The sequence below is a fragment of the Heptranchias perlo genome, chromosome 5 (genome assembly GCF_035084215.1).
Source record: "Heptranchias perlo isolate sHepPer1 chromosome 5, sHepPer1.hap1, whole genome shotgun sequence".
NCBI classification, from domain to species: Eukaryota; Metazoa; Chordata; class Chondrichthyes; order Hexanchiformes; family Hexanchidae; genus Heptranchias; species Heptranchias perlo.
In genome coordinates, this window is record NC_090329.1 from 69221224 (window position 1) to 69237084 (window position 15861).

The following is a 15861-nucleotide window of genomic DNA, read 5'->3' on the forward strand; positions in this document are numbered from 1 at the left end:
ATAAATTGGGCCAGTGGGCCGATGAATGGCAGATGGAGTTTAATTTAGATAAGTGTGAGGTGATGCATTTTGGTAGATCGAATCGGGCCAGGACCTACTCCGTTAATGGTAGGGCGTTGGGGAGAGTTATAGAACAAAGAGATCTAGGAGTATAGGTTCATAGCTCCTTGAAAGTGGAGTCACAGGTGGATAGGGTGGTGAAGAAGGCATTCGGCATGCTTGGTTTCATTGGTCAGAACATTGAATACAGGAGTTGGAATGTCTTGTTGAAGTTGTACAAGACATTAGTAAGGCCACACTTGGAAGACTGTGTACAGTTCTGGTCACCCTATTATAGAAAGGATATTATTAAACTAGAAAGAGTGCAGAAAAGATTTACTAGGATGCTACCGGGACTTGATGGTTTGACTTATAGGGAGAGGTTAGATAGACTGGGACTTTTTTCCCTGGAGAGTAGGAGGTTAAGGGGTGATCTTATAGAAGTCTATAAAATAATGAGGGGCATAGATAAGGTAGATAGTCAAAATCTTTTCCCAAAGGTAGGGGAGTCTATAACGAGGGGGCATAGATTTAAGGTGAGAGGGGAGAGATACAAAAGGGTCCAGAGGGGCAATTTTTTCACTCAAAGGGTGGTGAGTGTCTGGAACGAGCTGCCAGAGGCAGTAGTAGAGGCGGGTACAATTTTGTCTTTTAAAAAGCATTTGGACAGTTACATGGGTAAGATGGGTATAGAGGGATATGGGCCAAGTGCAGGCAATTGGGACTAGCTTAGTGGTATAAACTGGGCGACATGGACATGTTGGGCCGAAGGGCCTGTTTCCATGTTGTAAACTTCTATGATTCTAACCTCACGTTTCCCCACATTGTACTCCATCTGCCACCTTCTTGCCCATTCAATTAACCTGTCTTATATCCCTTTGCAGACTCTGTGTCCTTCTCACAGCTTACTTTTGCACCTAGCTTTGTATTGTCAGCAAACTTGGATCCATTAATACACTGTCCCTTCATCTGAGTAATTATTGTAGATTAATTGGGGGAAAAAATTATCGATGAACAGCATTTAAAAAGGAACCTAAGAAAGGGGAGGGGAACCAACACACACACATCTATACAGTGCTTAAATAGAAAACAGGAGATAATGAAATGGCTGAAGTGATACTAATCTGAGACCATATGAAGCAAAATGAGAGAAATTAGAGAGAGAGAACGTGGGGAATAAGGCAGGTAAAAATTGAAACAAAAAGCTCGCAAAGCATAACAGACCTTAGCAGCCAAAGAGAAGTAAAAAGCAGGGGAAGATCTTGCCTGATTTAAAATCTCTTGGTCTGAGAAAGTGACAATCCAAGTGACTGAGACACCCTGTGATCTGGTGTAACTGGACTTTCAAAAAGCATTTGAAACCGTTTCACGTGAAATTCTACTTGTTAAACTCAGTTGTAAAGGATTTGTAATGAATTTTGGGGAATTAATAAGAAACTAGCTAACGGATGGGAAACAAAAGATTCTTAGAGGAGTTCTATCAGAGGGGTGGGAATTTCTGAGTGGGATGCTCTTGGGCTCTGTGTTGGGACCACTGCTGTTTCTAATTTACATCAATGACTTGAATTCAAAATCTCAACGCAAATTTGCAGATGATACCAAACTAGGAGGGGAAGTGGAATCAAAGGAGACAGCTCAAATCACAGAAGGAAGTGGACAAAATATGTGTATGGCAGAACAATGGTAAATGAAATTTAATGCTGACAAGTGGAAAGTATTACACATAGAAAGGTGAAGTGGGTAACACTGCATGAATAGTGAAATAGCTAAGGAAGAAGTTGGAAGAGACCTTGGATGTGACACTTTGCTGCACTGCATTGGTTGCACATGCCATCAACAAAGCCAACAGAATGTTGAATTACATGGCCAAAACATAAGTCAGAAAAAGTTGTGATAAAACTGACCAGACCACACTTGAGATACTGTGTTCAGTTCTGCTTGCCAAGAAACAAAAGATGTCTAAGCACTCAAGGCTGTGCATAGAAAATTCCTTATCAAGAGTAAGATATGAGGAAATACTGGAGAAACTTGGACATGTCAGCCTGGAAAGATGGGGTCTGGGAGGCGATCTTAAATGGGAATGGAGAAGTTAAATCTGCATATTACTGTAAAGTGACAGTAGGGCAAGGGAACACAGGCTCTAACTGGTAAAAGGTAAATTTAAGATTGATATCAGGGAATACTTCTTCACACAATGCTTGGAATTGACTTCCATACAAAGTAGTGGAGGAGAATGATTAGATGGAGCATTGTGGGGAATTGTAGAGTCTTTCTGAATGGATGAAGTAAGATTGGGTCAAATGGCCTTCCTTTTCTGTAATTATCTTATGAATGGAGTTGGCGAATGGATAGGTGATTGCATGAGAACTAGTTAGATGTGTCAACTCAAGTAGCAGGTTCAAATCATAAACTTTGCTGAAGACTTCGAATGGAAAATTTAAGGTGAAATTTAATTTAGAGAGACCTATTAATGGGACTTTTTTTCCTTTAGCCATTTAATGAATGTTTTTGATTTTTTTTGTTACAGGAGGCTGTACTTTTGATGGTGGCCTGGAACCATGTGAATATCAGCAAGATCAGGAAGATGACTTTGATTGGACGCATGTCAGGTCTGAAGATGTGCTGCATTTGCAGCACAATGTACCACAAGGTGAGAAAAGAACAATTTGTGCAACAGCTTTGGGCTTTACTACTGAGTATTGTGTGAGTTGACTTCAATTTTGTGTAGCAGAGAAATCATAGAAAATGTGTGCTATTTGTTCAATATTAGTGTCATATTTGCAAATAATTGCAGATGCATGAACCCGAATGTCTGTCATCTTCCTACTAAGAATTTCAGGAATTTATTTTTAATGACATCATTAACCAGGTTTTAATCTGATTTGACGGAAAGGTTCAGAATGGAAGAAATAAAATGTGTTGCACAGTTATGCTTTTTGAAGAAAGTATTTAAGCAGGATAAGGGCAACAAAGGAAGATTAGATAATGCCAATCATTTTGGTTGTAATGTTGAAGAACATCTAAATAACAGCAATTTCCTTTGCAACGTATTGTCAAAAGGAGATTGAAGCTCAAGTTTTATTTTTATGGAACTGTTGCCAAGTTATAGTAACTCAGCTGACATAGCAAATCATTGAAGAGCTGTTGCTCAAATAACCTTGTCATCTTTTCCTTTTGTCAACATCTGAATTGACTTTCTTTGGGGACAGTCGGCAAAAGAACTAAAGGTATTTTAGGTTCAATTAAAGGACACTTTACAATTAATAGCACAATAATTAATCTTGCAGTGGTAGAACAGGTCATCTTGAATATGTTTTAAATGAATTTGCAGTGTGCCTAGTTACCAAGAGTGACATTTAGCACCTTGTAATGTGACCTAGAATATTCATTTGTTTTTAATTAATTCATCCAACAGAAAGATTTGTTTAGTAGCTGAATTTCAGGGCAACCTGTGTCAATGTAGAAGAATACTTTGGGGGTATGGAGATATGAGACAGAATGACTAAATGAGGTGCACTATAGCAGTCTCCAACAATATGTAGATGATGGGAGAACCTGAGGGTTAATACTTTTCGCCAATCTTTGGTGCCTTTTAGCCTGGATTTTTCAGTGGCTCTGCTTGCATGAAGTTGGTGGCCCTGGTCAATCGAATTTACATTTCCTGGTAAGCTATCGATGGTATTCCCATCTGCACTTGGGAGCTTGCTGCTCGTGGGTGGGGGTAAGGGTGGAATGACTGGTGTTGCTGCTACAGAAGATAGATTCGTACAGCAACTTAAAGGGGCAGGCAGGCTACTATTCAACAAAAAAGTGTGCTGCTTTTGATGAATTGGCAAATTCTACTTGTGTACAACTGCCAGTTCATTACCCACAATCCTTTTTTGGGGTGGTAATATAATTCTTGGAATTCCTCCTGCCCTGGCAATGCTGGATGTCTGCTGAATACTGACGTTGGTATAATATATTTTTAATATCATAATGATGGAAAATGTAATTAGATCATTATGGCCTAATTTCATGCATTCACCAATATTTGGGCAAGGGCATTCAGCATCTGCCATCATTTCCAGCAGAAAATACATCTGGTAGAAAAATGGGCATGTTTCCTGCCCAATTTTTTTTTCTCCTTCCCTATCTCTTCCTATCGTAGAAGTGCCATTGAAGAGGAAAATTCCACCCTTGATGTTTCTGGGATGGCGATTGAAGTGTCAGATTTGATTCCATGCTAGCACTTTTGCCTCTGGGTTAGAAGTCTCCAGGCCCGATCCAAGACTTGACCACATAATCTAGGCTGAGATTTCAGTGCAGTACTGAGTGCAGCCCTTCCTATCAGGTGCTGTCATCCAGATGAATGTAAGGAATCTTCCAACACCAGGTTATAGTCCAACAGTTTTATTTGAAAATCACAAGCTTTCGGAGGCTTCCTCCTTCGTCAGGTGACGAAGGGGGAAGCCTCCGAAAGCTTGTGATTTTCAAATAAAACTGTTGGACTATAACCTGGTGTTGGAAGATTCCTTACATTTGTCCACTCCAGTCCATCACCGGCATCTCCACATCACGTCATCCAGATGAGCTGTTAAGCCGACACCCTGTCTGCCCTCTGCACTATTTGAAGAAGAGTAGGGGCATACTTCTGGTGTTGCGGCCAATATTTGGTGAGAGACTCAGAGCTGAGGAGAAGCAAAGAGATTTGGGTGTCTATGCACACAAATCTCTCAAAGCTAGTGCAAAGGTACAAAAAGCAATTAAAAAGGCCCTCATCTCAAGTGGCTTGGAAAACAAAAGTAAGGAAGTGATACTTTAGTTCTGCAGAACCTTGGTCAGACCCCATCTGGAGTACTATGTTCAGTTTTGTGCATTGAACCTCAGGAAAGATATTTTGGCCTTGGAGGGGATGGATTGCAGATTCAGCAGAATAATACCAAGGCTTAAGAGTTAAATTATGAGCACTGGTTGCATAAACCTGGTTTGTGTACGTTTGAGTTTAAAAGGTTGAGAGGTGACCTAATTGAGGTGCTTGAGACGATTAAAGGATTTGATAGCATAGATAGAGAGAAACTATCCCCTCTGGTAAGGGAATCGAGAACAAGGGGGCATAATCAAATTGGCGCTCGACCATTTAGGAGTGAAATCAGGAAGCACTTCTTCACAGAGTAGTGGAAATCTAGAATGGTCTCCCCCCAAAAAGCTGTGGATGCTGGATCAGTTGAAATTTTCAAGACTCAGATTAAATGATTTTTGTCAGGTCAGGGTATCAAGGATATGGAGTTGAGGTACAAATCAGCCATGATGTAATTTAATGGCAGAAAAGGCGCGAGGGGCTGAATGGCCTACTGCTGTTCCTATGTAGAGTGGGGGCAGGCTACAGTTGTGCTCCATATCCTTGAGCTTGGGAGAAAAAATTAGGCATCATTCTTCATTCTGATTAATTATCCAATGACTGAAACTGCACGCGTGGACATGAGATGAAGATCTGATCAGATTTGGTTGTGATATTTCCAGTGGTCAAATACTCACTGTCTAGGGTTGGCGTGAAGAATGGATACTTGGGCAAAACACTGGAGAGTGTCTGGCATCAGTGCCTTCAGAAGAGAAAATTGGTGGAAAAATGTTTTTGTGATCATTTGCTTTATTTTCTACAATTATGGCCTGCAACAAAAACTGGAGTTTTGGGTCCAGATTTTTTTTGCAGAGAAGATAAGAACATTTTCTTCAGCAGTCTATTGAGTAGAGAGTGTGTTGTGATGCATGCTTTCAAAATAATGAGGGGATTCAAGTACATTCTTCTTCGGAATTCAAAAAGAACATTTTCAAAACATTTTCTGGCCAAGTGGGGGTCAAAAAGTCACTACTTGTATAACATAAGGAATAGTTTACCACCTAGCGCAATAAAAATATGCTGATCCCTCCAAAAGGCTGCATGGATTCAGATGTTACAAGTTTAAATTCTATGGCAAAATGGGGGGGGATTCAGGATGGAGTTGGAGTATACCAATGGATGTGGCATGCATGCATTTTCATGGCCCTGACTGAGTAGATCAAACTTTTATTTCTGACCCATAGAGCGTGAGACAGGTGCAAGCTAGTATTTAACTCTAAAGTAACTGTTTGGGATATTGAATTCTTGTAGGAAGTAGACCCTAAATGATAAGATTTTAAATGGACTAACAGAAGGAGTACCTTTATAGTGTGCCGATACCAAGGTTATTAAAAATGACAGCTCAAGTAGGTGAAGGTTGTTCAAAAAAAGGTAAACTGTATCCCTGGTTTTGTGTCTGGAGTTGAAGAGTATATGAGCAAGCAGGTGATGTTGAACTTGTACATAACTTTAGGCTGCAGTTGGAGAATTATGTGAAAGCAATGGAAAAGGTACAGTATAGGTACACTGGGGTGAAGAGACTTGAGAAGTTAGGATCTTTTCTACTAGGGATGAGAAGGGTGACCTGATGTCTTAATATTATGAAGGGTTATGCTAAGGTAAATAATAGATTATTTCTATAGGCCATTGAGTTAATGTGGGGACCCAAATTTAAGATAACAAGAATTAAAGGGGAGGTTAGAAAAAAATTCTTTACACAAAGTGGTTAGAATATATTGCCTCTCCTCATTTTTCCTTCCGAAATGCATCACTTCACACTTCTGTGCATTAAATTTCACCTGCCATGTGTCTGCCCATTTCACCAGTCAGTCCATGTACTCCTGAAGTCTGCTACTATTCTTTTCACTGTTTACTACATTTCCAAGTATTGTCATCTGCAAACTTTAAATTTATGTCCCCATTGCTCAAGTCCAGATCATTAATGTAGATCAAAAAGAGCAATGGTCCTAATACCGACCCCTGGGGGACACCACAGTATACTTCCATCTGATTCACCACTACTCTCTGCTATCTGTCTCTTAGTCAGTTGTAGTGTGTATAGTTTCTGGGCAGAATCTTTGATAATTTGACATTTATGATCCACCAAAAAGAAAAATAGTTTTATGGCCAAAATGGTGTGGTTATAATGCAGTGGTAATGTATCATAGAATCATAGAATCATAGAAGTTACAACATGGAAACAGGCCCTTCGGCCCAACATGTCCATGTCGCCCAGTTTATACCACTAAGCTAGTCCCAATTGCCTGCACTTGGCCCATATCCCTCGATACCCATCTTCCCCATGTAACTGTCCATAGAATCATAGAAGTTACAACATGTATTGATTAACTTGAGTAGCACATGACTTTAATGGCTCGACAGTAATTTGACAATTGTTTGTTCTGATGGTAGTAGAATTTTCTGGCGTTTCAAATTCTTTTCCAAGCCACAGCTGTAAGTTTTCTACCATGACCTTGAAGATGAGACGAAAGTATGATAAATAAGGGCATACCGGCTAGAAAATGCTGCCAGAATAATTGAACATTCCACTACAAAAGTGACTGACTAAAGATGAAAAGCTGTTGTATCCCACAGTTTTTTTTTCCCTCTCTCTTTTTATATACAGATCCAAGCTAAAGCTGTTTATCTGCTCAGACCAGTTCCCAAATTCAGTCCTTCTTGAAAATGCAATATTTTCTCTTTTGTAGCAGGGTTCAGATCAGGAGCTGCATGGTTTTCATAAATTGATAACCTCTGTTCTTTGCTCACAATTCCTGCCCCTCATGGAACCATGGCGAAGAGATCAGTTTTGTGGGGTATGCGCACCTTGGGATTCATAATCTCGCGAAAATTAAATTCTTAAGTCTTAAATTAAAAATAATCCAATTTAAAAGCAAGCAAAATTCCTTCAGAACTGTTTTTGCACTTGAAGCGTTTTCATTTTTACTTTTAGTGAAGAGCTAAACGATGAAAGGCTGACTTAACTTAAAAGTTCAAATTGGGATAAATATTCATGCTTCCAAAACTTCAGGTTGCAAACTGGGTAAATATTGTACTACAAATCATGTAAATTCCAGATTGTATAGATTTAGCCCATCTGAGCTGTAGTGGCAGTGGATTATTTGTTATGTGTTTGCTGCACCAGTTTATCTTGGGCTGGGAGGAGAGATATGTTGATCAATTTTACTTCTGTATTAGTGAAAATAAAAATTAATTATGAAGATGTAATTTGAACATATTTTATTAAAGCACAGATTTGGGGTTTGATTTTTATGCTCAAAGTTAGGATCATAATAGTGAGCAAGTGGAGCATATTTCCATATTTTTACATCTAGTGTTGGTAATGGCCACTCTGCAGATCATATAAAGATAGCATGAGCAACTCAGTAAATTATTTCTCCAATGCAGCAGATGCAAAATACCTCCCTAAGGTGCCTGTATGGCAATTTTATTTTCTACTCTTCTGTGAGTCAGGCAGGATAATGGCCAATTTTGTGTTTGGATCCATGCCTTCCAAAAACTAGTTAAGAGTACCAAAGCACATTTCATTTTAGGGCCCTTTCAGCTACCCAAAGAGGGGAGATTTTCATCCCATCAACCTGGGCTTGATTAAAACCCATTTGAATGAAATTATTTTTTTTTCCTAATTATCTCCCCAACCTTGTCAACACTTGTAATATGGTTCACGCATCCCACACCTAAGTAGCCATTCTTCATGTCTGAGCCAGATAGTATTAGCAGGTTATTCAGCAATGATTGCCAATCCTGAACCTGTTCTTCTCATCTGTCAGCCAAATATTCATTTCCTAGCAGGGGTCTGAATAGCAAATGACAGTGGGGACCCTAGCAGATTTTCTCTCCCTCCTTCCTTACCCCTGGGATACTGAGACCAATTGCAGAGCTCCAACTGTTGTTTTGGCTGAGATTAATACAAACCAGGAATCTTAATTGGGACCTTCTGGCCTGGATGGTTCAGTACCATAGCACATGGAGTATATACCAAGATGATAGTTTGTGACACCATTTACCACCAAAAGTAGATAGTTTTTATACATTTGATATCTGTTTATGCACAATTCTACCATTGCATTTTATGCTATTATATTCATTATGTATGTTATGCATAATTCATGACATTCAAGTATTAGTATTGTGTGTAAGTATTTTAGCATACTTACATTTTCTAAAGGATTAATAAACACATCCGTCAAGACCGATTCATGATTGATTTATGAAAATTATTTTGGGTTGGGAAGGAATATTGAAAATACCAAAATAAATATCCATCTCAACCAAAGCCAGTGACCCTATTTATGTGAAGCCAATGACACTGGTTTCTTTATTGACTGCATCAAATCTGGAAAAAAAAATGAATCCAGCCCCTTTTACAATCATCCAGTTTTATGGTAACAGAGTTTATTGACACATCGTGGATGGTAATGAGCTAGAACCGTGTGATATTTGGTGCAGTTCTCCTTTGAAACCTTTACTGTTTTTATATAAATATTTCAGGACCCTGTGTTATCCCATTCCTTCACCATCTGGCCTCCCAGATTTGTCTGGATTTAAAAGAAAAACTGAACAATAAAGTCCCGATCGTAATATGTGACTTGAATAGAAACATTAAACCCAACATCCACCATTTCCTGCACCGTGCCTTCTGCACTGAGTTCATCCACACTTTCCCTGTTTATAATTTAATCTTGCGATGTCCAAAGGTCATTCTGACCTGCAGAGATGTCATTTTGGACTCTTAATATCTTATACGATTGTGAAGAATGCAAGACTATATCAACTTCCTGTCATTCATTATGGATGTGGGTACTGACTGAACAGCTGTAATTCAGTTGTTGTGACTAACTGCAGAATTCAGTTATATGGAGTGACATGTAATGTTGCCTGATGTGCTTAATGTGCCCTGAAGGTATAATTTCACTTACATTGGAAAATATGGACAACGAACCTGTTTCTCTCTTTCCCCCTCCCCTACCTAAACTAACGCCCCAGTAAATAATTTGCATTCTCCGTCTAATGCTTCAAAGCCACAGTTTACTGTAGTTTCTCCACTCCCCCACTTCAGAATCCATCCCACCAATAATATGCTTGTTGTTCCCCTCCTTTTGGAATTTACCTGCACCCCAGCAGAGAGGACTTGGTAGAAATTTGCCTCCACATCTCCGCCGGTGCACTTCCATGGCTAAATGCTAGGCTGTCATCTTTCTTCTGGATTTTTAAACTGATGCAACTTGGTGGCAAAGTTAGGAAAAATAATTATTGTTCCCATTTTAGAAATTACTCACGTGTGGATGAATGAGAATTGCACATACCAGGGAGATAAAAATCCAACGTTATGATTTACCGAAATCTTTCTTGAAGCTCTGAGTTCAACAGGTTTAAAATGATTCTTGAAGGTAGTAACTCCTTGCTTGGGGTCTGGTTTCATGGGTGTTGGTTCTCCTCCAGTATCTCGACCAGGTGGCTATTATTGATGTGTGTGCATCAGCAAGCTATTTAACTGTGGAGCATCACCGTTGAGCCCAATCCTCTTTTAGATGTCCACAGTTTTACACTTCCAGCAGGGTTTGCTGGATAGCAATTGGAGTGGGAACCCTGGTCAATTTTAACCTAAACTCCATCCCAGCTCAGGTGAAACAGCTAACTCGGCACAGGCTGAGAATCGGTGTTGTTGTTGTACCATTAATTTTGTGCTGTACAATCATCATTTCTTTCCAAAGAGTGTTCAAAGTGTTACTTCAAAGGCTGCATTTCTTTAACAAATGAAGATTTCTCTTGTGTGAGAAGAAATATCGTAAGCATGTCATAAGAATTTTGTCCAGTGATGTTGTGAGTAATGTGTTTGCACATTCAGTTGAGAGAATTTATTTAAAAAATTTTATTGCAGCACTATGCTCAAGCCAGTTGCAGATCCCTCCTGATACTTTTTCATTCTTGGACATAAACACTGACTTGTGGAATGAAGGGGGGCTTTCATCATTGTGTATCGAGTTTGCATATCTACATGTGGTACAATATAGATGTTCACATTTTTGTGAAACCGTGCAATCAATCCGCTAATGGTTTGTGAAGTTGTTGCAATTTATTGAGTTGAGTGAAAATGGTGTTACTGGTGGACCAAGGTCATCGTGTTGGGGGAGGGACTGGGTGGGAGAAGGGGTTAGAAAGGAAGACTTAATGTTTCAATCAAACCCAATAAAAATAAGCAATTAAGATGTCATACTTTCACATTTACTTGTACATTTTGTTTATTATCAGCACCTTTTTAAGCCTTAGGAAATATCCTTATTTGTTCATATACTTCCCTCCCCTGTATTCCTGTTGAGACAACTCCTTCAGCTTAGTGCACCCCAGAAAATTTTAATTGTGTGTGTCCTGAAATAGTTTCAACTGATATGTGCTCCTAAATAGTCAGCCCTCAGCAAAGGCCTTATGAATTTCGAGCTGGACACGATGCTGAGCTCTTCTTCCGTTGCCTTTGCCTCCGCGCTCACTTCTTCAGCCAGGACAGGAGTCTTCTCTCTCCCTCCCCTGCCACGCAGTGGACCCTTTCGTCTTCAGAATTCTCGTTCCACCTGGACCCCCCTCCTCTGGCTTGTTACCCTCTCTTGATCTTTACATTGCTAACTGCCAGTGTGACATCGGCCCTCTCAATTCCTCTACTCCCCTTCACTCACCCTAACCTACCTGCATCTGAACTTGCAGCATTCTATTCTCTTGGGTCCAACCCAAACATTGTCAGTAAACCTGCTGACAAGGGTGACGCTGTTGTGTGGCAAACCTCAACCTTGCAGAGGCTGAACACCAACTCACCAACACCTCGTCCTACCTCCCCCTGGAGCATGACCCAACCGCTGAACATCAAGCCATAGTTTCCCAGACAGTCACTGACCTCATCTCCTCTGGAGGTCCCTCCACGGCCTCCAACCTCATAGTCCCCAAACCCCACCCAGCCTGCTTCTGCCTTCTTCCCAAGATCCACAAACAGGACTGCCCCAGGAGATCCATCGTTTCAGCCTGTTCTTGCCCCACAAAACTTACTTCCTCCTATCTCGACTCTCCCCTTGTCCAATCTGTTCCGACCTTTATCCGCAACTCTTCTGACGCTCTCCGCCACTTTAACAGTTTCCAGTTCCTCGGCCCTAACCATCTCCTTTTCACTATGGACGTCCAGTCTCTCTACACCTCCAACCCCCACCAGGATGGCCTGCAGGCTCTCCGCTTCTTCCTTGAATGGAGGCCCAACCAGTCCCCATCCACCACCACACCCCATCGCCTGGCTGAACTTGTTCTTACATTGAATAACTTCTCCTTTGACTCCACTCGCTTCCTCCAAATAAAAGTTATCGCTATGGGAACCTGTATGGGTCCTAGCTATGCCTGCCTTTTTGTGGAATATATGGAACATTCCTTGTTCCGGTCCTACTCCAGTCCCTTCCCTCATAGTCATCCATGTACCAGAAAAAGAGGTTTCGGTCCGACTTCCTACTCTTGCTCTGAACTGGAAAAGTTTATCAACTTTGCTTCCAATTTTCACCCTTCCCTCGCCTTCACATGGTTCATCTCCGACTCTTCCCTTCCCTTTCTTGACTTCTCTATCTCTATTTCTGGGGATAGGCTGTCAACCAATATCTATTATAAGCCCACCAACTCCCACAGGTGCCTTGATTACACTTGATCCCACCCCGCTTCCTCTAAGGACTCTATTCCCTTCTCCCAGTTTCTCCGTCTCCGTCGCATTTGTTCTGACGATGCCACTTTCCACACCAGTGCTTCTGCTATGTCTTCCTTTTTCCTCAATTGAGGATTCCCCTCCACTGTAGTTGACAGGGCCCTCGACCGTGTCCGTCCTAATTCCCGCAGTTCTACCCTCACCTCTTCTCCTCCTCCTCCTCCTCCCCCCCCCCCCCCCCCCCCCCCCAAGAATTATGATAGGGTCCCCCTTGTCCTCACCTTCTACCCCACCAGCCTCCACATTCAACGTATCATCAATACCATTTTCGCCACCTCCAGCACGATCTCACTACCAAACATGTCTTCTCCATCCCTTTTCAGCATTCCGAAGGGACTGCTCCCTCGTGACACCCTGGTCCGCTCTTTTGTCACTCCCAACACCCACTCTCCTTCCCATGCGAGCGCAGGAGGTGAAACACCTGCCCTTTCACCTCCTCCTTTCCCACTTTCCAGGTCCCGAAACGCTACTTCCAGGTGAAACAGCGATATACTTGTACTTGTTTCAATTTAGTATACTGTATTTGCTGCTCACAATGTGGTCTCCTCGACATTGGAGAGACCAAACGCAGGTTGGGTGATCGCTTTGCTGAATACCTCAGTCCACAAGCGTCATCCTGACCTGCCGGTCATTTGCCATTTTAATTCCCCATCCCACTCTGACCTCTGTCCTTGGCCTCTTATACCGTTCCAATGAAGCTCAACAGAAGCTCGAGGAACAGCACCTTATCTTTTGTTTAGGCACTTTACAGCCTTACGGACTCCACGTTGATTTCAATAACTTCAAACCATAACCACTGCTCCCTTTTTTTGTGGCACTGCAGCAGCTTATGATGGTTATGCTATTGCCATTTACGTCATCTCGAGACCCATTTTTTTTCTTTACTTTTCCCATTACCATTCTCCTTGACTTGCACCATCATCCCTTTTGTCATTGAATCACTCCTGACCTCTACCCTTTCACAGGCCTTCCCTTTTTTGTTCCTCACCCCCCCCCCCCCTCCCCCCCTTTCCCTGGCTCTGTTCTTGCTTAAAAGCTGTTAACTCTTCAACATCTTCCAGTTCTGACGAAAGGTCTTCGACCTGAAACGTAAACTCTGTTTCTTTCTCCACAGATGCTGCCTGACTTGCTGAGTATTTCCAGCATTTTCTGTTTTTATTTCAGATTTTCAGCATCCGCAGTATTTTTTGTTTTTGACTTTGTTGGATCAATGTTAGGGTCAGTTTCTTCTTGAACTATTGGACCTCAGTATATATGTTCCAGAAGTTTTTTTTAAAAAAAAATCAGCATGTACACTGATGGCATAATCCCAATTTAGCATTTAAATTTCGTGTGGCGGACAGACATTCTTGTATTTAGGCAAAAAGATAACACATTGTCAGATCTGTAACATGCTTGTTTGATTAGTTTTGAGTGAAGGTCCAAGACTTATCTGATGATACCACAGACCTAGATCAAGCTTCAGGTGGTCTACGATGCTATGGAGACTGAGCGTTTCGTTTTGGTCATTTCCTGAGGGAATCGAGAACTACATACCCAGTCTGACACAGGATGTTCAGACCCATCAATTCAACCATTTTTTTTGAAGCTAGTCAGCCATTTTTTGGCCCAGACTTAGACCCGACACACCCTTCCTCCTCCCCCAAAATGAGATACAAGTTTGTTCACCAAGTTCAAGCACTGCTCAACACTTCTTGAGGCGTAAGACTTCAGTGCTTAATATGATTCCCCCCCCCCCCCCCCCCCCCCAAAAAAAACGCTTCCATGCCTCTTTCTAGCCAAGGTGCTCGACTGGAACTTGGCAGGAAAATGGCTCTGTTCTGCTAAGCGTATGGACAGTTCTTTTGTCCATTTGAATATTCTGATGACTTTTCTCTTGAACAGTAATGAATGGACCAGAGTCCCTTGGAAGAGTCACAATCAAAAATAAACTCTTGATGCTGAGTTGCTTTCAAATAACAGTACACTAGCAACCTGTCCTCTCTGTGATGTCCTGCTATGCCTTCAGGGTCTTCATGGCTGGATTGAAAACAATTTCCATCATGACCTACATTTCTGCAGCGTCTGACTTTTACCAACTATTTTATAGCAGTTCAATAGTTTGTCCTCTTTTTACCACTTTTTATTGAATGCATCCATTTGTTCAATTTAATTGAATCCATTCTTCACTAATAGAATATAAACTCGGTCCTATCCAAAATCAGCACATCCATTTAAGTACAGCACAAATTAGTCATTGTAAACAATGCATTACATTATTTTGCTTCAGCCTCCAGTCAGTGATTTTCCAGATACAGAGGCTTAAAGATATCTACCATCTAACATAACTTCAGTTCCTCTCCAAAGTCTTCTGACTATCTTTGAATCTATAATGCTACAGATTTGCTATCTCACCCTTCATTGAGCCAAGTGGGGCAAAATGCACTTTCTGATGTAAAAATATAAAAATGCTGAACCCATCAGTCATTCTGAAATCCTTAACTCAATTGTTGATCTCCAAAAGAAGTAGATCAGCATATCATTTAACAGTGACTCTTTAATTTTAAAAAAATCTCCTCAGTACTTCTCCATAGCATGTTTCCTAGTTGGCAAAATGTTGATCCTGGCACTAGGGTCATTTAGCTGGAAGGTTAGCTTCATTTTCTGTCCTGGTCACTGTAGTTGCAGTGGTACTGTTATGTAGATAAACTAAATGGGCCATACTGTATTTCTCCAAACAAGAGAATTGGATATATACTTGAAAAGGAGAAACTTGCAGGGCTATGGGGAAAGAGCAGGGGAGTGGGACTAATTGGATCACTCCTTTTATATAAAAAAAAACTCTCACAGGCATGATAGGCTGAATGGCCTCCTTCTGTGCTGTATGATTCTATGATACTATAACCACAACCTTTAATGTATGTGCACACTGGTTAAAATGGTGTTCAAGTATAATTATAGACTATACTTCCCTCAACAATCCCTTGTCGAATGGCAGAAGATGTAAATATATACATTTTTATCATGGGTCTCAAACACTGTTCGAGTCCATTCATGTGGAAACCCAAGCTGAAAATACTTTTATTTTCCGAAAGAAGGCCTCCCTGGAGCCCCTGCCCAGATGTATTCTGCAACCATCTTTTGTTCTTCAATGTTTTGCTTTAGCAAGAAAATTCTCAAATGCAGGATTTAAACAGAAAAGGCAGTTACTCTGCAGAGAGACATCTCCTAAGTGGTG

At 41.0% G+C, this 15861-nt stretch overlaps 1 protein-coding gene across 2 annotated transcripts in view; it reads left to right on the plus strand.

Annotated features, from left to right (window-relative positions):
* The window catches only part of ptprk (protein tyrosine phosphatase receptor type K), a 539056-nt gene that overhangs the window by 84579 nt on the left and 438616 nt on the right, over positions 1-15861 (plus strand). For both annotated transcript variants that reach the window (XM_067984566.1, XM_067984567.1), the window contains exon 2: positions 2567-2689. In XM_067984566.1, the coding sequence (XP_067840667.1) occupies positions 2567-2689 (123 nt within the window). The remainder of the gene's footprint in view (positions 1-2566; positions 2690-15861) is intronic.